Source organism: Nothobranchius furzeri, chromosome 4, assembly GCF_043380555.1.
Source record: "Nothobranchius furzeri strain GRZ-AD chromosome 4, NfurGRZ-RIMD1, whole genome shotgun sequence".
NCBI lineage: Eukaryota > Metazoa > Chordata > Actinopteri > Cyprinodontiformes > Nothobranchiidae > Nothobranchius > Nothobranchius furzeri.
Window position 1 is genome coordinate 60,419,417 of NC_091744.1, and position 21,614 is coordinate 60,441,030.

The 21,614-nt window shown below is 40.9% G+C and overlaps 2 protein-coding genes across 4 annotated transcripts in view; one reads left to right on the forward strand and one right to left on the reverse strand.

Moving 5' to 3' along the window:
* Positions 1-15,936, forward strand: part of LOC107372408 (periphilin-1) — a 47,894-nt gene extending 31,958 nt beyond the window's left edge. The window contains exons 4-10 of one of the 2 annotated variants that reach the window (XM_054732874.2): positions 1,116-1,349; positions 1,447-1,508; positions 2,549-2,626; positions 2,938-3,131; positions 6,355-6,431; positions 9,996-10,142; positions 15,597-15,936. In XM_054732874.2, coding sequence (XP_054588849.1) covers positions 1,116-1,349; positions 1,447-1,508; positions 2,549-2,626; positions 2,938-3,131; positions 6,355-6,431; positions 9,996-10,142; positions 15,597-15,791 — 987 coding nt within the window. In that variant the 3' untranslated portion in view covers positions 15,792-15,936. The remainder of the gene's footprint in view (positions 1-1,115; positions 1,350-1,446; positions 1,509-2,548; positions 2,627-2,937; positions 3,132-6,354; positions 6,432-9,995; positions 10,143-15,596) is intronic. The other variant, XM_054732875.2, reaches the window with a different exon arrangement.
* A 733-nt stretch (positions 15,937-16,669) lies between these two features.
* Positions 16,670-21,614, reverse strand: part of prickle1a (prickle homolog 1a) — a 41,989-nt gene continuing 37,044 nt past the window's right edge. For both annotated transcript variants that reach the window (XM_054732873.2, XM_015940637.3), the window contains exons 4-8: positions 20,475-20,612; positions 19,184-19,387; positions 18,823-19,009; positions 17,843-18,712; positions 16,670-17,743 (exon numbers count right to left, since the gene is read on the reverse strand). In XM_054732873.2, coding sequence (XP_054588848.1) covers positions 16,902-17,743; positions 17,843-18,712; positions 18,823-19,009; positions 19,184-19,387; positions 20,475-20,612 — 2,241 coding nt within the window. In that variant the 3' untranslated portion in view covers positions 16,670-16,901. The remainder of the gene's footprint in view (positions 17,744-17,842; positions 18,713-18,822; positions 19,010-19,183; positions 19,388-20,474; positions 20,613-21,614) is intronic.

Here is a 21,614-nt window from a genome sequence, read left to right on the forward strand (position 1 = left end):
TCCATTGCCGGGAGACAAAGGCGGGCAAAACAGGAAAGGAATCTAGTAGCGGACAGACATTATTCCCGGTCTTCGGTATTTGGTAGAGATGTTAATGAAGGCGGAGAAGAGGGCAAACTAGAGGAAAAACAGGCAGATTCCTCCTTTATTTACAAACTCCTGGGGATGCAACAAGTGGGCGTGGTGCGTCGACTACCGGATCTGATGTCGACAAATTTTTAGAATCGAACCGTCGACGTCATCGACGCTTCGCTACAGCTCTAATATATATATATATATATATATATATATATATATATATATATATATATATATATATATATATATATATACATGCACTTTGTTTGCTGGCTGGTTGGTACACAATTGTACACGTTAGCTGTGCTCAAGCCTAAAACTTGACTGCACCCACACACAAGAATAGAGCATATGTATCTTTTTACTAAAGAAAAGGTTTAAAATAGGAACACAGTGATTTTAATTTGAAAAGAGGTTTGGATAAGTTGACATGGACTGGCTGGCCGCCTCTGTCAGTGCGTCCCGGGGCAGCTGTGGCTACATCGTAGCTCATCCCCATCAGCATGTGAATGTTTTTGTGAATGGAGGAGTGATGCACTGTAGTGTAAAGCGCTTTGGAGTCCTTACTCTGAGAGGTGCTATACAAGTGCGGGTCATTTATCATTTATCTGGATCAGCGTATGTAAACAGATGGACCAAATACATCAGGTTACTCATTACCCACACCATTGAACATTACATAAATAATAAACATAATTTGCCGTCAGCTTGACATTAGTCTTCTTTATTGACTTGGAAAAATGACCCTACCGCTGACCTAGCTCCTCCTCTGCCAACTTGCCAAATGACTTTTAAATATGGCTAGGGGTGTATAATTTTAATCATGTATTCAAAGTTGTTGTGTAATCTTTCCATCCTGGTAAAATAAATGGTTCATATCCACTGTTAAAATCTCAGATTCAACACAGTGTGTCCTTTTTGGGTACTGTAGATGTCCAATTTCTCCTGTGGTTTAACTTGAAATCATGAGCAGCAATTCACTTCCCTTCTGAAACCAGTGCCCTGAAATGTAAAATCCGGACACACTTTCATTTCAGGTGACAGTTCATCGAGTTATAAACATCGTTGAGAAGAAGCCCTCCGTGCCATGGCAAGCTGCGGAATATGAGCAAGGATATGATCACGATCCTCACTACAGTGATCCTAGTCCTAGAAATTACGATACAAGAAGGTGTCATGAAGAAGACAGTTTCTTATCCAATGATTATCAGTACTATGAAGAACATCCTGACTATAATGCCTTTTACAGAAGTGACACACCACCAAGAAATGTAAGTAATGCAGGAAAACACCACTGACTCCGTGATCGGTATCAGTGTAGCTTTTAAATTGGATAATTGTGATTTTTTTTTTGTTGGTTGCTAACAGGAAGCTTACTCCTCTCAACAGTATTATGGCCGAGATGATCTGAGGCATCAACTAAGTTCAAGGTATACATTTTGTGTGACCTGTTGATTCTTGCTCTTCATGCTGCTGTTTCTACCAATTATGTCTTTCTCTGGATGCCTTGGTGACCTTTTCTTATTCATTTATTTTCTTCCATCACATTTTTACTTTTTCCCTATACACAATTTTTTATGAAAACTTTTAAATTAAAAAAAAATTTTTTTGTTCCTGTGAAGGACCTTGTAATTTTTATTTTCAGAAGTGCTAAATAAAATAAATCTTTGCTCATGGTTCAATTCAGCATTTTGACCACTAGATGGGGATAGAGGTTTTCTATTAGACTAATAATCATTAAATGGTTTTGATTGTATAATTTATAATTCCAGTACAATTTAAAATGTAAAACCACCTAAATTTATTTCCTGATCCTAGATTTCATGTTGAAAGTACAAAATGTAACGTAGACTTTAAAAACAGGAGTTAGATATCATTAATGAATATATTTAAACCTACTAAATCCAGTAGTTACACTGTTTACATCAACACCGTTTCTTGTTTCTGACTACTTGCTGCTTTCACATGTGGTGTCCGTTCACAGACACCCCTCTCCAGGAGCCGTACCAGGCTAAGCAATGCGACAAAGCCCACTAGTGTCTGCTCTATTAGCTAGACCGCCCCACGTTGAGCCATCTGAGTGGAAAAACAGCTGGACCGCCCTTCCCTCGCTCAAACATCCATTTTCCAAATTATGTGAATCAATTGAATCTTGATTTAAAATAAAAGTAAAGAAATGATCTATAGTGATGGGCCACATCACCTCTTCTGAGATAACTGATCGTTTTCCTTCTGTCTTACGCTGATCACCAGAACTATTAAAAAAATCAAGTTAAAATAACTGGTTCATAAAAAGGCATTGACAGAAATTGAAAGAAGATTAAAGAAGTTAATTAAATGATAATTTCTCTTTGAGATTTATTTAAGTCTTGGCTTTTTTATTTTCAGTAATGATAATAATAATCGGTGTATTTATGTTTATATTCTCTTCTAATAAAAGTGAGCATTTCTTAATACAATTGCTCCACAGGAACCGGGGCAGAGCACTTTTTGCCCGAAAGAGAGGTCAAGGGTCAGGCCGTCCTCCAAGGTCTGGCCCCAGAATCCGGTAAGTACCTTCACTTATTTCTAAATCTCTCAGATGGCTGCATTTACAAGTATGTTTTTTATGATTTAAACCCATTTTAGTTTATAATTATTAAGATTTTATCACATTATTTTTATTGATTGACAAAGTGCTGAAACTTTCTGAAAATTATCAAATGAAATGAGGGAGCTTTCTGCCCAAAGTGGATTTATTTGCATTTCATTTTATTTGAATGAACTCAAATTCAGTTCAACTGTGATTGAATTCATTAGATTCAGATTGTCATTCAAATTGTGCCATTTGAAATGTTTTTATTAATTTATTTTCTGTAGGGAGGACCAAAGCTACAGAAACTCAAAGTCTTTTGCCACAAAACGGGAACCCTCTCCTCCGAGAAACAAAGCCCAGCAGTCCACAGCTGCACGCTCCAGATCCAACTCCAGGAACAGGAGCTTCTCCCCAGACAAAGACAAAGGCCACAGCTATCAGAAGCAGCAACAACATGAGCATCATGAAAAGCTTAAAGGTCGGTCTGGTTCCTGATCATGTATGTAGCACCACCATAACCCACCAGTCTGAGTGGGCTGCCATGTTGTGGGTTTAACTTAATCAGAAAACTTGTGTCAACCTCGACTGAACTCACCGTGACCTCGCCCGTTTTCCTTCTCTGATTTTAAATCGGTGGACTGACCCGACACTAATGACTTTGACCACCTGACCTGGAGACTGGTAGCTTTTACGACATCTCAGAACATCTTGTCATTTTGAACTGTGTGATAACTAAAACTCACAAACGTCACCAAGAGCTGAATTGTATTTAATGAAAAACCTGCAGCTTTCACAAAGTCTGACTTATACGTTTTTTTAGAGTCAGAAAGTTCTGAGTGGATTTAGAATGACTAAAGGAATGAAGGCCTTCCAGGTGAAGCATCTGTTTTCAGTGGAGGTGTGTAATGTGAGGGGTCAGGGTGGGCTGTAACATGTTAGGATGTTAATTACACCAACACTAAAAAACACTCCTGTAGAGGCTGGGAAAAAGGATACCCTGGGTTTATTGGGGCGGTTTGCCTTTGGATCCAGGACCCGACCTTTTCCTTTAGTGAGAAAGTGGTTAATTATATGTTGACTTAACGACGTCTCCAGAATCACTCTGGGCCTGTAATTGAACGTTTTGTATTTTACAGTTTCATTAAGCTTTCGAACCTAAACGAATAGTCAGTTTTAACAAAAGCTGACTTTGCTGAGTAGACCTTTTATTTATTTTTTAGATTTTCTGCTACTTTTGATGATGTAATCCAGGAAATATTATGTTTCTCTGATTAAAAATATCATTAGTCTGGATATTTATGTTTATGTTTATTTATTTGGCAGACGCTTTTATCCAAAGCGACTTACAATTTCTAACCTATAGGGCATGTTGTGATCTGTGGGGGAACCGGAGTACCCGGAGGAAACCCACGCATGCATGGGGAGAACACGCAATTCCACGCAGAAAGGCTGCAGCCGAGTTTCGAACCTGCAACCTTCGTGCTGCGAGGCAACAGTGCTAACAACTGCGCCACCATGCAGCCCCTAATTTAGCTATTAGCTGTGAGCTTTTGCTGCATTAAACCAATTTTATTCATATTATCTGTAGAGAAAGTTCATGTGTATTGAATTAGAAGGTGATACCAGTGCATGATATCTCAACAGGGACTTACTCCCACTGTTGTTGCTCCTCCACCCAGAACCTCGGTATGCTGCCGTGTCCATGATAAACCACAATTACTTCACTACATAAGCTTTAAAGCAAAAGTTTTGAACCCTTTAAGCTGTTTTGTTCAAACTTCAAAGTTGAGCAGCATCACAGCGAATACGGCCATCTGCTGGCCAGAAACAGCACTAAACATGGTGTTTTTAGTTAGAGGTGGAGCAATGGTCGGGGTAAAGTTTGGTGTTCCCATAGCTCAGGTAAAAGCTAACAGTCAGCTGTTTCAGTTTGCTGACAGTCATTAAAAAGCAGAATAAGAAGACAGAAGACGTTTGCTTTGTTGTTGGCTTCATGGCCGAGCCTGGAAGTAAAAGAAAGTAATGTCTTTGAGGCAACGCAAGCATAGCGTGAACATCGGCACGGTCTACCAGAGGTGTGACCAAGTCACTGCTTTGTAAGTCACAAGTAAGTCACAAGTTTTTCCAGTCAAGTCTCGAGTTAAGTCCAAGTCAAAGACAACCGTGAGTCCAAAGTCAATGATGTGGAAGTCCAAGTCAAGTCAAAGTCCTTAACTTTGAATTTTTAAGTCATAATCAAGTCATCTGTCCAACTTCAATTGATGACGATAATAAATAAATTCCAGAAATAAAGCTTCTTAAATCTTAATTTATTTGCTCAAACAAGCAGAAAGTGCACCTGAAACTGGTTGTAAACAAAGTGCTGCTGCGTTCAGCAGAACAAGATCAAACCCAGAACCAAGAATGATTTATGATTTTTGTCCATGCCTTGCCACTTTTGTGCTAAAATATCAAATATGCTCAAGTCAGCACATACAAGTCAATTCAAATCGCAAGTCATTGCGTTCAAGTCCGAGTCAAGTGGTAAGTTTTTATAGATTTTATCAAGTCAAGTCAGAAGTTATTAAAAAAAGACTGCGAGTCTGACTCCAGTCCAAGTCATGTGACTTGAGTCCACACCTCTGCGGTCTACACTTTTTGGAGGCTGCGCCAGCGTTGTACAGTTGTAATTCAGCTTTCAACCAGTCTGGGGAGAAGCAAGGAAACTCGTTAAAGGTGTGGAACACTGAAGTGACGGCTCCTCTGAACGTAGCGGAGGTTTAAAAGAACGTGCATCCTTTTAAACCTCCGCTACTTTCAGAGGAGCCGTCAGATCAGCATACAGACAGTAAAGTCATTGCTAAGTCATAAGATCGAGCAGACTGCAGCATCACCCCTCTCAGAGAACTTCATTCTTTAGATTTCTCTGACAGCAGACGGGGATGACACGCCCGTAACAGGTTAATTCATGGCTAACTATCGATGGATGGCAGAAAGTCAGTCTCTTAATACCTGCAGCACTCTCTGCTGATGATCAGCTCACTAACTGGAAACAGGTTGAAATGGTCGTCCTGCTACATTTAGATGAGTTTTTCAAAACCCCGCCCACCTTCTCTGGACAAATGGAGATATTTCTGGGCTGAATTATCGTTCCTGTCCATCTTATGTGGCAGGATGGATCTCTGAAAAATCACACAAAATTCCTGAAAGAGGAAAACTCCCGACAGCAGCTTTGACTTTAAGGTTGCATTTAAGTTCTGTTTCATCACCGGTAATTAGACAAAGGACAGAGCGGTTCATTCTCATATTTTTGATCTGAATTCTCACGTTAATTTGGGGGCAGCTGAACAACACAACCACTTTTTTGTGGGAGGCCACAACAATAGAGTGTAGCAAATAACATCCAGATGACGGGGATTTAATGCCTCTTCAGCTGTCGCATTCTGTTGTGGCTTCACTTTTATTCAGAGATGAAAGTAGAAGTTGTTTCACACATTATCAAGTTACCCAACAAAGTCTGGAGCGGCATTAGAGGGTAAAACAAGAATAAACCATAACAAAGACCTCAGTCCAGTTATGTTTCAGAGCAGCAAGTTGTTCCCACAGGCTCTGATTTAATGCATAGAAAAGTTAATTAAAAGATTTCAACAATACATATCTTTTTGTTGCCTTCTAATTTTCTGTCAGAACTCTGTTTTTACTACACGGTGTCATCCCCACAGAGAAGACCGACATGGTGAAGAGCCAAACTCCCAGCAGCCCCATTAGAGACTCTCTTCAAAGTCCAAACTCTTCAGAGGTAAAACCCGCTGTTTTATCTACGTCACTGTGAGTGTTCAGTTAGGAAAACACAGTCACTCACCAGCCACTTAATTAGGTATACCTGTACATCTGCTTGTTAACACAGAAATCTGATTAGCCAATCACACGTCAGCAACTCATTTAGGTATTTAGATGTTGTGAAGACGACTCACAGAGGGAAGCCAGATATTTCAGCCTTTATTTGTTATAACTGTGGTGATTGTGACTTAAGGTTTGTGAAAACTCAAAATTAAAATCTCAGACAAATGTAATATTGTGAAAAGGTTCAGTATTCCAGACTAGTGTCACACTGATCAGCTAACCAATCCAAACACCTGCAGAGGGTTCCTGAGCCTTTAGATGGTTTCTCAGTGTAAATTGAATCACTAGAATGTACTTTTGCTTAATATTCAAATTTTTTGAGTTTCACTTGTAAATGATCTGAAAAGGAGAAAAATATCCATTGAATAGAAGTTGTGTAGAAGAAATTGTGTTGTTAAGCTCAGTGGAGACGGGTCAGACTGACTCTGTGGAAGTTCAAAAACCTGCCGGTTCCTACCACGGTCTACAGAACCACACGTTGAACCTTGAAGCAGATGGACTCCAGCTGCAGAAGACTATACCTGGTGTCACTACTGCCAGCTAAGAACATGAAACTGAGGCTACGGTTCCACATAGGAGTAGGGTTGTCACGGTGTGAAAATTTAACCTCACGGTTATTGTGACCAGAATTATCATGGTTTTCGGTATTATCGCGGTATTTTTTTTAAACGTGTTACATTTTCAGACAACTAAATAAACCCTGTATATCAGGGAATTATTGTCCTCAGTTTGTGTCTAAATTTAACCTAAAATTTGTTACTTTGTAATTATGTTGTTTATTTGTTTACATTTTTTTCCCTTTAGTCTTTAAAATACCAATATTTGCCCATAACTTCTTATTTTTTGTCTGTTTGATGTCATCATTTTAAAAATATTAGATCAGATGATACTCAGTACTCAAGTAGACTTCTAATCAGATACTTTTTTACCCTTACTTGAGTAATAAACCCTATATCAGGAAAATATTGTCCTCGGTGTGTGTCCTTCCAGTGAGCTTTGCAGATTAAGGGAAAATGTCATCAGGCAGTAATCATTGTTAAATTCATAATTATTCTCGGAGAGAGACCAACTCTTATCTGTCCCTGGGAGCCCCGTAATGCATAGCGTCATTTCAACATGGGGGTGTCCGCGACACGGTTTATTTGCAGGTAGCGGCGCTGCGGCTGCTTTATATAGCGACTCGTTGCATTCTCCCTCAACCCAAATCCTCGGATCACGCATTTTAGCTAAAACGCTAACGTTAGCTTGCCTTGCGTTGACTGTAGAGTTGTGGGTGATGGTCTCGCAGATGTGTCATGAGATTTGAAGCATTGGTGCCTTTCACAGACACTTTTTCTGCACGTGCTGCAAACAGGATAGCCGTCATCTATCAGCTGTCCCTCTGCATTCAAATATCCAAAAAATGCCCGTACTTCCGACTTTGTCTTCTTTGAGGGATAATAAATGTCCTGCACGCTGCCGTCTCCTCCTTTGGCCATTATTTCAGCTTTAGCTTCAAGAAAGTTTTGGTTGTAAACAACAAAGCGCGCATGTGCCGCCGGCAACTTCAGCAGATGATACGGTGGCTGGTAAGGGTCACCGCGCCTACACCGCAGCCACGGTAATCCACCGAGATAATATATTTTTTTAAAAACAAGACGGTTATTATTATTGTCAACTTTTTTTACCGGGGTTTACTGCTACACCAGTTACCGTGACAACCCTACATAGGATCACCAGAACTTAGGCCTGGGCGATAAATTGATTTAATGAATTAATTAGAAATTTTTGTTGTGGGCGATTAAAAAAAACATGTAAATCGAAATTGTATGTATTAGTGCCTTTTTGGCCCCCCGGAGCTTCCATAGCATTAGTTTCACCTAACCGAGACAACAACATCACAGCACGCACACAAAACAGCAACAGCAAGCAACTCCATGGCCACTGGTGAGAGTGGGAAGTTTGTTCCTAAGAAAGGAATTAAAACATCCGTTGTTAGGAACTGGTTTGGGTTTGCTGCGGTGGACGTGGAGCGTGACACTTTTATTCCAAGAGGGTGGTCATTTATTCGTTATTTATCTCAGAAATGAGCGTTACATTTGTCTTGCTTGTGATTAAATAAAAAACAAAATTGGCTCTAAGGTGCCTTCCATTTGTACTTATTGCTAATCTTAATAATTGAGGGGAAGAGAGAATCGGGAAAAAAAATCGTAAATCGAATAAAAAATAAAATTGGGGATTTTTATTTTTAGGCCATAACGCCCAAACCTACCAGAACCGGACTAGAAGCGACTAGAAAAAACCTTTGGTCCGGTCAGACTTTGGTGTCACCAACATCAAAGCATGGATCCACCCTAACTTGCTTCAATGCTTCAGGCTGCTGCAGCTGTTGTAATGATGTTAGGGGAGATGTTCTGGTCCCAGTTCGGACCCCTTAGTACCACCTGAAGCTGGTTTAAACACCACATCCTACCTGAGTATTGTTGCTGACCAGGTCCATCTCTCTATAACCACAATGAAACCCATCTTCTGAATGGCTACTTCCAGCAGGATGATGCACCAAGTCACAAAGCTCAGATTGTCTCTAACTGGTTTCCAGAATATGACCATGAGTTCACTTGACTCCAGTGGCCTCCATCTTGTTCATAACGTTTGGGATGTTTTGGAATGGGTAATCATGGATGTACCTGTGTGATGCTGTCATGTTGTGGTGAACCAACCAGAACCATTGAGAAACGTTTTCAACACCCTGTTGAATCAATGGCATGAAAAATAAGGCCTGTTCAACCTGATCCAAGTAAAGTATACATAATAAAGAGACCCAGCAGTGTTTCACTCCTGCGTTTGGTTACTTAAAAATGACCCTCGTCTCTTCCCATTGTGGTTTAATTTGTTAAATGAACTGACATGGACAACGAACGAACATTGAAATACCATTTCACACCTTTGATTTAAAGACATGTAGCACATCTTAATATCCAATTTTTATGTGTCTTTAAAGACTAAAGTATCATTTAGGTCAAATAACATTTCTGAACAGATTTTATAGGGATACTGTGTAAATTTTTCATATTTTAAAACCATTTTCTTGAGCCAGTATGGGCTAAAATGACCTTTTACATGGTCTTTAATCAGCAGTTTTATCTTATACCAACTGTACAGCTGCTGTTAGGATCTTTGGTAGATCATCAGCATGTCTTAATTCTGCAGGAGCTAATGCCGTTCACCCCTGATTAGATAATACATCGATGTATTTGTAACATCTGTTCTCTTAAACTGCTCCAGTCAGAAAGATAAACTTCATCTGGACACATACGTCTATTTACAAAGACATGCAGCATGCATAATGAGACGCACATGCAAACAGGAACTCAGCACCTGTAGGACAGCAGACATGTCTCCGTCTGAAACACTTTGAAATCAGAGCCCGTTTCTAAACCCGGTGACCTTAGTTCTGAACCCTAACTTTTGACCCCCTCAGGAAAAACCTTTCACCTCGGCAGCGGAGGTGGAGAAGGGGGAGGCGGAGGCAGCGGCTGCCAGCTTGGAGCCAGAAGTGACACCGGAGGAAGACGTGAAGGCTCGCCGGTGGGAGGCCATAAATGCTAAAGTTCTGGAAATTGAGAAGGTAGTAAGAGAGACTCCAAGATGTGACCCAAGTTCTGTGAATCCCCTTGACCTTTTGGTTGTTAATGATTTAACTTGACTATACTTTCTAATGGTTAGCCATATTTTTCATGTTGCTCAGATCACCCAGGGTAATGCAGCCGAGTCCAAGGATATCTATATACACATTTTTATTTTTAAACGACACGTAAACAGGGCAGTAGCAGTCATTCTAAGACATGGGTTAGACATTTTAATTACAAAATCTGTGAAAATTCTAGTTTTTAGAGTTCAACTTGACTGCTTTCCTAGTTTCATAGGTTTTCTCATTGGGTTGGTCGGGGGTTTAGTTTCCAGCCTCAGTTTGAATCAATTGCAGACCTTTTACTCACTAACTGAAGAAACAACAAAGGAATTACCTGTCTCCAGCACACGAGTGTGTCCAAATGTTTCCAGACTAAACTCTGACCTGAAGATTTATGTAAGAAACACTCTCAGCAGTTCCTTTTTGCTCAGTACGTAGTTTTGCAAAAGACTGGAATGTTTTAGCCCTGATGTACTTGACTCAACGCTGATCTCTTGTGCCATGGATTTACACGACCATTTCAAATCGGTTTTCTAGTGTGTTCAGGATGTCGGTTGTATTTAAGCAGCACGTTCAGATATTTATAGTGACTGAGAAACATGTTGTGTTCAAGAAAAGGACGACTTAACAGAAAATTCACCTCTTGTTGTCGGCACCCTTCCCCTCTCATTCATTGCTTTACGCTACACTACCACTTATCTGTTCCTGTAAAACGGGGCAGGAATTGCCCTGCAGGATGCAGGTGGCCCACCCACAATGTGGTTTGTCACTTGGCATTGGGGCACGCATGCTAACCCTGCCATTCCCAGCAGTTTCTCCAGCTGAAACCCTGACAGAGTCTTTACTGTAACATCTGGCCCAGGGGCAGCTGAGCTCACGTCACTCTGTTGCTGTTGTGGGTTGGCAGGCGGCACCCGACCTTGGAGTCCACAAAGATCTGGTTTGAAAGTACTGGTCCAGTTGAGCTGGTGTTCAACAAATCTGGACAAATCTGTACTGTTCTTGGGATTTGGGAGGGACTATTTTAAATAAAGCTAGATCATAAAAACATCTTAGAAAAAAACTTCCAAAAATGCTGTCACATTGTAGCTTGGTGCCTGGGAAGGATTTCCAGAAGAGTCCATTCATCATCTCCATCAGCGCCAAATGAAACGTATCCATTTCAACTATTAGCCGCGCCACTGAGAGATCCGGTTTGCAGCTCGAGTGATTAAAATGGCTGTTTTAATATCCCCTAATGTGTACCAGCCCTCACATCATTACCCTCCTTCCTTTATTATGCAGGACCCCTGCCTGCTCCGTTTGAACAGAGCCTCACTAAACGTCCATGTGAGAACTGCATGCAGTCCCCACCCCCACCTGGTAGTCCTGCACTCATGTTGGTGTGTTCACAATTTAGACCTCCGCAAACATCCGATTTAGGTAGAAGCCCACATTTTGAGGCCCCTCTGTAAGGACCCTGCTGTTGCCGGTCCTCTTGGGGCTCCGGTCCGTCCTGTGTGGCCTCGTAATATCAGTCCTACAGATCAGCTTACAGCTCCCAGTCCAAGGACACAACCAGTTTAGCAGAACCTCCTCACAACTTACAGAGCAAGCTCAGGTCAAAAAAACTTCCCTTTAGGGTTTTTTCAGTAACACGGAGGAGGTTTGTATAAAAATGCACAGCTGCGTTATTTATCTCATCCTTTAGCTTAATCTGGAGAAACTTCTTGAGTTTGTAGATAATCTGAAGGTTTTTGCTTTCAAGTGTGTAAAACAGAATCTGGAACATACTGGGGTTTTTTTAACTAAGCTGTAGTTTGGGGGGAAAGTGGGAAGGTTTTGTTTGGAAAGATGGCAAACATAATCAACACTGGTTTGTGGGGCAATCACCACATGTCTGTTTCTCCTTCAAACTTTTTTCTGACTCGCATCCTTACAATGTTTCTCTTCTTTGGTCCTTTACTCCTCTGGAGCAGTGTGATGCCACAGTTGGTCGTTTTCTTGACTCGTATCAAGTAGGTCACTGGTTCAAACGGCAGCTGTGGCCTTTCTGTGGTGGAGTTTGCATGTTCTCTCTATTCTCGCATGGGATTTATTTGGGTACTCCGGTTTCCCCTCACAACAAAAAAGCATGCATGTTAGGTTCATTAGAGACTTTAGACTATCCCTAGGTGTGAGTGTGTGTCCGGATGGCCCTGTGATAGACTGGAGACCTGTCCAGAGTGTCCATCTCTGCTGGTGTTAGGCACCGGCTCCCCGTGGCACTACTGAGGATAAATTCAGCCAAAGAGGGAAGAATGAAGAAACAGACATCACTGGGTCTGAGCTCAGCTGGCCACACGTGTTGTTAGTGTCTCACTTCCTCGTGGTCACGCTGAACACTATCATTACGCACGGCCACAAATTGGCTTGACATGATCTGCAGACATAAAAGCGTGCATGAGAGTCCCAAAACTCTCCCACAGTCTGGGGTATTTCTGTCAGACCTGACTGGACTGGCCTCTGTGTGTGTGTGTGTGTGCGTGTGCGTGTGTGTGTGTGTGTGTGTGCGTGCGCGTGCGTGTGTGTGCGTGCGTGTGCGTGTGTGTGTGTGTGCGTGCGTGTGCGTGTGTGGCTATGGTATTAATCGGAGTGGCTATTTTTTATTGTTTTGCAACAATTATAGTTAACAGAATTAAACTCTGCAAATTGAAAGACAAGAAAAACAAAAAGCCCTAAAGTGAGTGACAGTGTGCATTTCCACTATGATGGGTCTGTTATTTATTTTTCCCACCCACAGTTGGCCTACTCTGGTTGTGTGTAGATGTTGGGAGAAGACATCAGGTCTTGGACGTATCATCAAACAATTTTGTATGTTTAACTGCATTACTTTGTTCTTTTTACCACAGCAAAAGAGTTGTGTTAAAAACAACCACGAAATGCAGTCAAATAAGACATTTACCTGGTATTTGTTGCCTTTGTCAGGTGTTCTCTTTTTGGCTTTTGCTTCTCTGTCATACTAATAAACACGGTGGAGGGTTCCCATGTTTCCATCCTGATTGTTCCAGGTCCATCATCATACTGTTTGTGTTTCTTTGCCTTTCTCCTTGTAGTTGGAGTCCCGCCCTTCTGAGTTCTCACTCAGAGTTTGCCTCACTGTTTTTAAGACTTCTGCAGACCTGGAGAATATTTGTCTCAACATCTTCTGTTTGACTAGATGACATTCATATTTCAGTAAAACCTCTTCTTTGAGACTTGATCTTGCTAAAGACACGTGAAAGTCTCTTGAAAAGTGATACTGTAGTTTCCCTTCAAAATAAGCATTTTACGTTTTACATCCCGTGATTGTTGCAGCTTAAAATGTCTGATTATACAGAAGCTTTGAATTTTTGTTATTTTTTTCTGAGACCTGGTCAGGACAGCTGTAAAACATATTTTCTATCAGTATTTTTTCTTGAGGCTCATGAACTTTGAGGGAAACCCAGCAAAAAGTCAAAGAGCATTTTATCAATCAGGTGCGAATTACAAATAAAACTGTTTTTTTTTTTTTTTGGCTCATAAAATGTTATATGAGGTTTTTTTTCTTGCATTGTTGTGATCGGTCAAAGTTACACCCAAAATTTGTGTTAAAGAAGCCGCGTCCAACACTTGTGGCTACTGAGGTGTTTTGCCTGGAGTTACCCGGTTGAGGCGCTTGCTGATGTCCATTTGATCGCCAATGTTCTGATGTTCTTTGACGTATTTAATTAGAGATTATTGCGTTCACATACACCCGCCACTGTGGTCAAAAACCATAAGCTCTTCTGGGTTAGCACCTGGCATCAACAGTGAAGCACTTCCTTATATAGCATACCCAACACAATTAACAACAGAGATCACATATGAGCCAAACAAGAAGTACACCCATGTGATGAAACAATAAATACATGATTGGCTCCTACATTTGAGTAGTAATAGTTGCCACTGTAACATTACAACTTACCGAAGAACCGATTTTATCGTATTTGATGTGGTTTTCATGCACGTTTGTGTAGTCCTAACATTTTCAGCTCCATGTAATAACTTGTAAAACAGATAATAAAAATCTGCAGTTTTTAAAACTTGAAGGGTGAATTTTTAAAAGCTCTTGAGATTATTAAACTTTATGTTTTTTGTTGTCTGTTTTTCACTTTAGTGCCAAGTAATCTTTACTCTGGTTTAATGTTCTGATTCATCTCCAGACACAAGAATAACATGCCCATAAGGATTTACTGCTTTTCTACATGACCAATTAGCATTTTAACAAAGAAACGAATTGTGCATTCTCTGCCGTGTTAATTTAGCATCTTCATATATTTAATTGATCTGTTTGAACACACGAATCAGTTGTTATTTTAAAAAGTTGGGATACAGAAAAATGGTCCTGCGATTAAGTTAAAGGGAAAATCACTTTGGGGCCTGATTCTCTTGACCAGCTGGTGTGGCCTTAAAGCTCTCAGCAGCTCAGATGAAGGGCTCTGCTTTTTGTCCTCAGGTAATAAAGATGTTTGAGCATACACCTGGAACATCTAAAAAAACTTAACAGGTGTTTTTGGTAGGCAGTAAAGTCTGAGTGGGAAATGAAAGCTTGCTGCTAAGTGGTTTGAAAATACGCTTCAACACTCAAGACATCTCTTATGGGGCAGATGTGTCTCTAAATGCACACACACACGCACACACACACACATGCACGTGTGCCTGTTTTATGGAATACTTCAGTAACTTAAAACTGGATTCATTACATCTGTGGTCAGGTAGTTTTTAAAATTAAACAGCTGTTTAGGCGATACTTTGCCAATATTTTACCTAGAGAGAAATGTACAACAATCTGTTTTACTCCCAAATTCCTTCACTGAAGGACAATGAGATATGTTTCTATTCTGTTCTATTCTTGTCTATTCTGATCAATCTTGATGCATATACAAAGTTCCTGTTTAAATGGCCTTGCTCCTAGCTGTTTATCGGAGCGTCTCGTGGATTGAGGTCGGCTGGCCAGCATCGATTGGATGTCCCTAGGTCAAGGCTACAGAGAAGAGGTTTTAGGTCTTTCTCAGTGGCTGCACCTTCTTTGTGGAATATGTTGCCCGTCTCCATTAGGCGAGCGCCATCTGTTGCCATTTTTTAAAAGCTACTGAAGACCTATTTATACTCGACAGCTTTTAGTGTTCCTAGTTGACTTGGTAGTTCTGCTTTTTCCCATTTCTTATGTCTGATTTTTTTAATGTACTGTTTGTTATGTTTTTACTTGACTGCTTATATTTTTCTGTTGTTTAATGTCTAGGTTCAGCACTTAGGGCAACATTGTTGCATTTAAAGTGCTTTACAAATACACTTGATTTGATTTTTACTGAAGTACTGCCATTATGTTGTTTTGCTTTTATACCATGCCTAATACGATTATGTGTTTTTCAGCATTACAGACAGGACTGTGAGACATTTCGCACCGTGGTGAAGATGCTGGTAACCAAAGAGCCCAGTTTGGACACTCTGCTGCAGAGCTCGCTGGATAAGAATCTTCTGGAGCTCAGACAGCGCTGCCTTGAATCACTGAAGAATTTTGTGACTGAGCTGGATGAGATTTTAGAGCAGCCCGATAACTCCAATTAAGCCACTCATGTCATAACTTTAAAGAGATGACATGGACACAAGTCGAAAGTTATGGACAGAATGATTAAAAAAACTTGAATAAAACATGTCATAAAAGCATCTTGTTAAAGATGAGCCCAAAAACGTATTGCTTTTAAACTTAATAGCCCATTAGATTTATGTGTTGTAACCAGTATTTATTGGTATTGTAATCTAGGTCAAGTACAGATTCAGAGAATAATTACCTTTTAAACTGTAAACCTTTTGTTTTTTTCACTCTAAATGTGTCAAAACTGCTTAAGTCATTACATACAGGCGTCAACATGAACTGATACAAGTTACATGTTTTATATCTAAAGTGAAATAAGCTTTGCTGTTTATGTGAGACAGAAAACGGACCTTAGTAATATAGCTGTTTAGCTACTGAATTTAAATGAAAGCCTCTTCTCTGTATTGTAGTTACAATTTTACACATGTATTCTTTAATCCATTGCCTTTTTACTTTTTAATAATTCCTGTGCATTGTTTTAACTGAAAATGAGCTTCTTGTAGTTTTGATTCATAAATTGCCATTTTAAAATAAAAGAAGGGACTTATGAAGAAAAGTCTGTTTGTATTTTTTAGCATTTATTGTGTCTGTGTCAAAGGGAAAACACTATATATGGTTATTGTTATTACAGTCACCTACTATGGCCGTATTTTCCAGTTTGCACATTTATACAGGTTATATCGATTTGTCTAGAATACAATGACCCATTGATACACTTCTCAGTCAAACAATTTTTGCACACAATGCTTATACACAAGCCTAGGAACACAGGCAGTTTGTCATGTAATTGCCCTGTACCAACTGACAATAGTCTAATACAAATGCCATTTTGTTACAAAGCGTGTCAAGGGTACAAAAATAGCCATTTTCCCACTATAATTTATATTCCATACCAGCAATGTTAAATAAACACCGTTAAGCTTGTGTTTTATAAATATGTGTAACTCTGAAATACTTAACTGGTAGTTTATAATGCCACAGACGTGAGCTGGGTCTTACACAGCCACCTTTGTAAACTGCTGCAAGGCATTTAAAAGCAAGCAACCCGTGAGTGGCAGCATCACATCATAACTCAGTAAAACCTACGAAATTATACAGTTTTTCCCTTTGTGGCCCTTTTTCTTTTTGGACTTTGTCCATTGGTCAAAAGGAGGAGAAGACATGCCCACTACAGGTCGGGTCAAGTCATCAGTGTAGTAACGTCTGTGAGGCCTGGGCTGAGGTATGGGCTGACCCAGAAAAAAGCCCTCTTCTTCAGAATCAGAGGAAGAGGAAGAACATGTGGAGCACCAGTCATCTTCATCACCATATAGTCCCAAGAACGTCCCCCTAGCTGGGTTGTGTTGTCTGTAGTCCGACATGCCAGCAGAACTGGGTTGTCCATGAAAGAGTTGATGTCCCTTTGGTCCAAGGGCATTACCTCTATGGTCCACTTTGTAGCACGTTTGTGCTTTCTCCTTGGGCAGGAGATTAAGAGCATTGTCGGAGCGAGATTTGCGATTTCGACGTCTCCTGTGTTGGTGATTATGGTGACCAGACTGATGGTTCTGGCTGTGTTCCTCAAAGTGGTACACTCTCCTGCGAGTCCGTTCACTCATAGGGGGTTGACGCAAGGGAAGATCACCATAATGTCCATTGTCCATCACATCGTCAGAGAATTTGACTTGCTGCGGCCTAGAATGTGAGCGTGCTCTTCTCAAGGCAGGGACGTGTGGTTTGGGTCTGTCCTGTAAAGGTAACTTCTCTTCTCCCGAAACAGTTTCCTCCTCCTCCTCAAGACTTTTTAGGGAGTTTGCACTTCTATGCAACATTGAGGAGTTGAGGGTTCCCATATTACTGGTTTTCTCACAGTCTTCTGTCTCAAATTCATGGGGGCTTTGAAGAGAATATACTTGAGGTCTATAATCACCACACACCGAGGCTCCTGGAAGAGAGAAAAAAAAACATCAAATTGTTTCAAAGTAAACACAAGAAAGCCGAGGCATAACTATCAACGCATGTGTGACAGGTTCTGTTTACCCACCAGTAATGTTGGAGAGAGCAACTGACTCCATGGAGTCACGGCCGCTTTGAGCTGTTTTCTTGAATTCGTCTGTGATGCACTCCAAGGAGCCAGTGTACCATTGTGGTTCCTCTCCATGGAGACCTCCTCCAGCACTGTGATCCAGCTCCAGCTCCTGTATTTTTCTGCTGCTTGCTGGACCTGGATGGCTACCATAAGCAGAGTCCCCTAATCCATCCTGGGACTGCGTCCAGTACATGTCAGCTTGGTACTTTGTATTAAGCAAGACCCCACTCCTTGCTTTTCCACCACTGTCAATTTTTGGTGACTCCTGCTTTGAGTTGGCATCTTTTTCAGCTATCCAGAAATCCGTGGGTCTACAGTCCTTGTTTTGCTGAAACACCCCGTGTTCACCAAACTTTAATATCAGCTGAGTCATATAGTCTTCATGTTGAGCCCAATCCTCCTCTTGGTCCTCAGGCGGCTCAGTCTCTTCTCCACGACCCCTCCATAAATGCTCATCTGAAAAGTTCATGTGGGTGATCTTGTTAGTCAGTGTGTCCTCTACATTTCCACTCACACCAGGGAACTTATAGTTGACAGACGGCGAGAAGAGCAGCGACTGTCTACACTGGTCGGCTGAGCGACTGCTCTTCCCTAAGCGCACGCTGCTGCGGGACTCCCGCGAGCGCGCCGACTGGAAAGCCGAGTCGGAAGAATCAGAGGCATGCACGTCCTCCCCTAGAGTGCAGGCCTTCGAGCAGTAAATACCACCCTGGTAAGGCAGGAAGGGGCAACCAATCAGAGAACTCTTGCACTGAACACAGCTGAAACAGCCCTCAGTGGCATGCCAGTGTAGCCCATCGTAGGTCATCTGAGCATGATCAACACCTGAAAAAGAAGGAATGTTGAAACCATGAGCAAGTGTACACTTTTTTTTACCATTTGATATGCAAGGATTTAGTGGCTATTGTTTAAACTTCATAAAAGCATCTTCTTACCAATGTGTTCTCCACAGGCTTCACAATATTCTGCATAGAGAGACTCGAAGCAGCCACAGCAGTATGGTCTGCCCTCCTTCATGATATACCGCTGCCCTCCAAGGACTGTCTCGCATTCAAAACAGGAGAAGTGCTTCATATGCCAATGACGACCCTCTGCCTCAGTGCACTCATCAGCAAAGATGATCTTTGGGAGAAAGAAAACACATATAGTGGTTCAAGTCCCCCCTTTTTACTCAAGTACGGTATTTTTTGAGGTTGTGAAGAGAATGTTATTGCTATTCCAGAGAAATAAGGCCATAAATTTCAGGATATTTTCCCCCCAGCTCTTTGATATTTTCACAGTATTTTACACTCATACCTCATCACAGGCCGAGCAGCGTGGTTTGAGTAGCTCAGCATGGTGCCGTCCGCAGTGGATTTTTCCATCGTGGAAGAAGTAGATCAAATCCACCAGCAACTCGCGGCACGTGGAGCAAGCAAAGCAGGCCGGGTGCCAACACAACTCAGGACCCGCTCTTGAGGCAAACACTGCCATTTCTCCACTGCTGATGCTTTCACCACACTGTGATCAACACAAATACCTGGTTGTTAGTCACAGTTAAAGGTGTAGTTCACACATAACCTCTACATTTGCACAATTCTGGCTTTAAGACTTTGTTGCATAATATAACACACTTGCCCATTTGATCACATTATACATTTCCAAATTCTCATTTTGTCGACCGCCTGGCCAAGAAAAGTCACCACCTGGATTTAACTAAGCAAACAGGTACGAGCCTCCTATAGGATAATTACTGCGTGGGTGATTATCCTTCAGCCGGCATCAAGTTATGTAACCCCAACTGGTGCAATTAGTTGCTTCTCATTTCTTTAACAACCATATGGGATGAGTCCAGATGGACCCTGTTCCAGAGTGATGGTGCATCAGGGTAAGAAGAGAGGCAGAGGAAGTGATGCACCCATCATGCCTAGTGCCCACTGCACAAGCCTGTGGGGGCAGTGCTATGATCTGGGCTTGCTGCAGAATGGAAATAAGTCTTGTAACACTGCAGAGGCTTATCAATACCATGCCACAGCAAATGCATGCTGTAATCAAATCTAAAGGCAGCCCAATGAAATATTATTAGAGTGTGACCTTTTTTTTGGTGGCAACGTTTTTGTTATGGCCAAGCAGCGTATGCCAGTTGTAGTCCACAGGTGTATAAAAATCAAAGTCACATTTTTCCACGCCCGCCTTTTTAAAGAATGGATCCTGTCAACTATAATTAGTCAGCTCAAGCTTGCTCAGAAGGACAAAGTATCTTTTGACAGAATTGTGGAGAGCTAATTTTTTATATGCTTTGACACTGATTCATGGTTATTCTCTGGCTGCTGCACAGTTTTTGTAAATACTACATTGAACACGCTCCAGAGCTTTTCTTGCCGACTGAGCATGCTGGTAAAGGTAGTTTCATGGTACGTGGCTAAAATTTGTAAACTTAGTTTAAATAGCATGTTTGACTGAGATTTGTATTTTCTATTTTAGCTCAAATCTGTTTTTTATACATAGCATGAAAAGCAAGGTATCTTTCATTAAAAAAAACTGTATGTGGACTTTTGAGTTTACAGCAGCTTTTTAAGCTTTACCATATATGATGCTTACAACTTACATGTTCACAAATGCTGTTCAGAAGATTTCGGGGCAGCAGTTTCACAGTGCCTCGGCCCAACGCTTCCTTCTTCCTCTGCACACTAAACATGCGTAGCTCTTTCTTCTCTTCCTCAGAGAGTGCCTGGCAGTAATGAATCTGAAAAAAAGATGCAACAAGCATTTAAGAGTCAAACTTAAACACAGAATAGTCTAATTCAATTTTTTTGTGCTGTTGTGTAATTTTTAGAAAACACTAGATCAGGGGCCCTCAACTAATTTTGTTCAAGGGCCAGAGTTTTTATTTTTTTTTGTTTTTTTCAAGTATTGTTGAACCTGAATTTATTAATATTTAAAATGACTTTGTTTTCATCTAAAGTGTTTGGATTGTAGTTTTAGTTATGTTTAAAAAACAAAAATAATGATTCATATTTGGGACATGAACTTTGCTTCTAAACTTCAAAGTTCCCCAGCTGAGGGGCGTGAGGGCCCTAAGGGATGGGGGGCCGGGTAGGAAGGTCTGGCGAGCCGTATTTGGCCTGTGGGCCATCAGTTGCACTAGATGATATGAATATAGCTTTAAATGATACTTTAGAAGCAGGTCTCAGTTGAAACGTTTAGAACAGTTGATATAAAACCTGTTGGAGATAGCTTTATGAGTGACCCCTGTTTAGGGGCTGTTCAGACTAATAAGCTAACAGCTAGTTGCAGTGGGGCCAGGTTATAAAGTAGATTACTGGATTCTTAAAGCCAATCTTAAGAACTTTGTGTAATTCATGCAAACAGTTTTAAAAATGTTCACATTGCTGCCAATTTACCTTATTTTGTTTTTACAGAACTCAGTAGGTATTTGCTAGCACTATTGACAGCAGAAGCAGATAGCTGTAGCATTTTTGTTGCTTCCCGAGACCCTTCTGGCAGGAATACCCTATTCCTGTTTTATTAACTGTTGTTTTGTTTTAAGATGTCAGCAATCTACATTAGCTCTTCTCAAACTAGCCTTTAGCTTGTCAGTCTAGTCAGAATTAATCCGTGACTTTCAAACAAAAATTATTCAAATAGTCATCTCCAGTAGCCGGGAGAGTAAGTGTTCACAGAGACAAAATGCTGATCTAAACTGCTCATTGAAGTGCAAGTCATTTATTAAGAAAACCAGAACTGA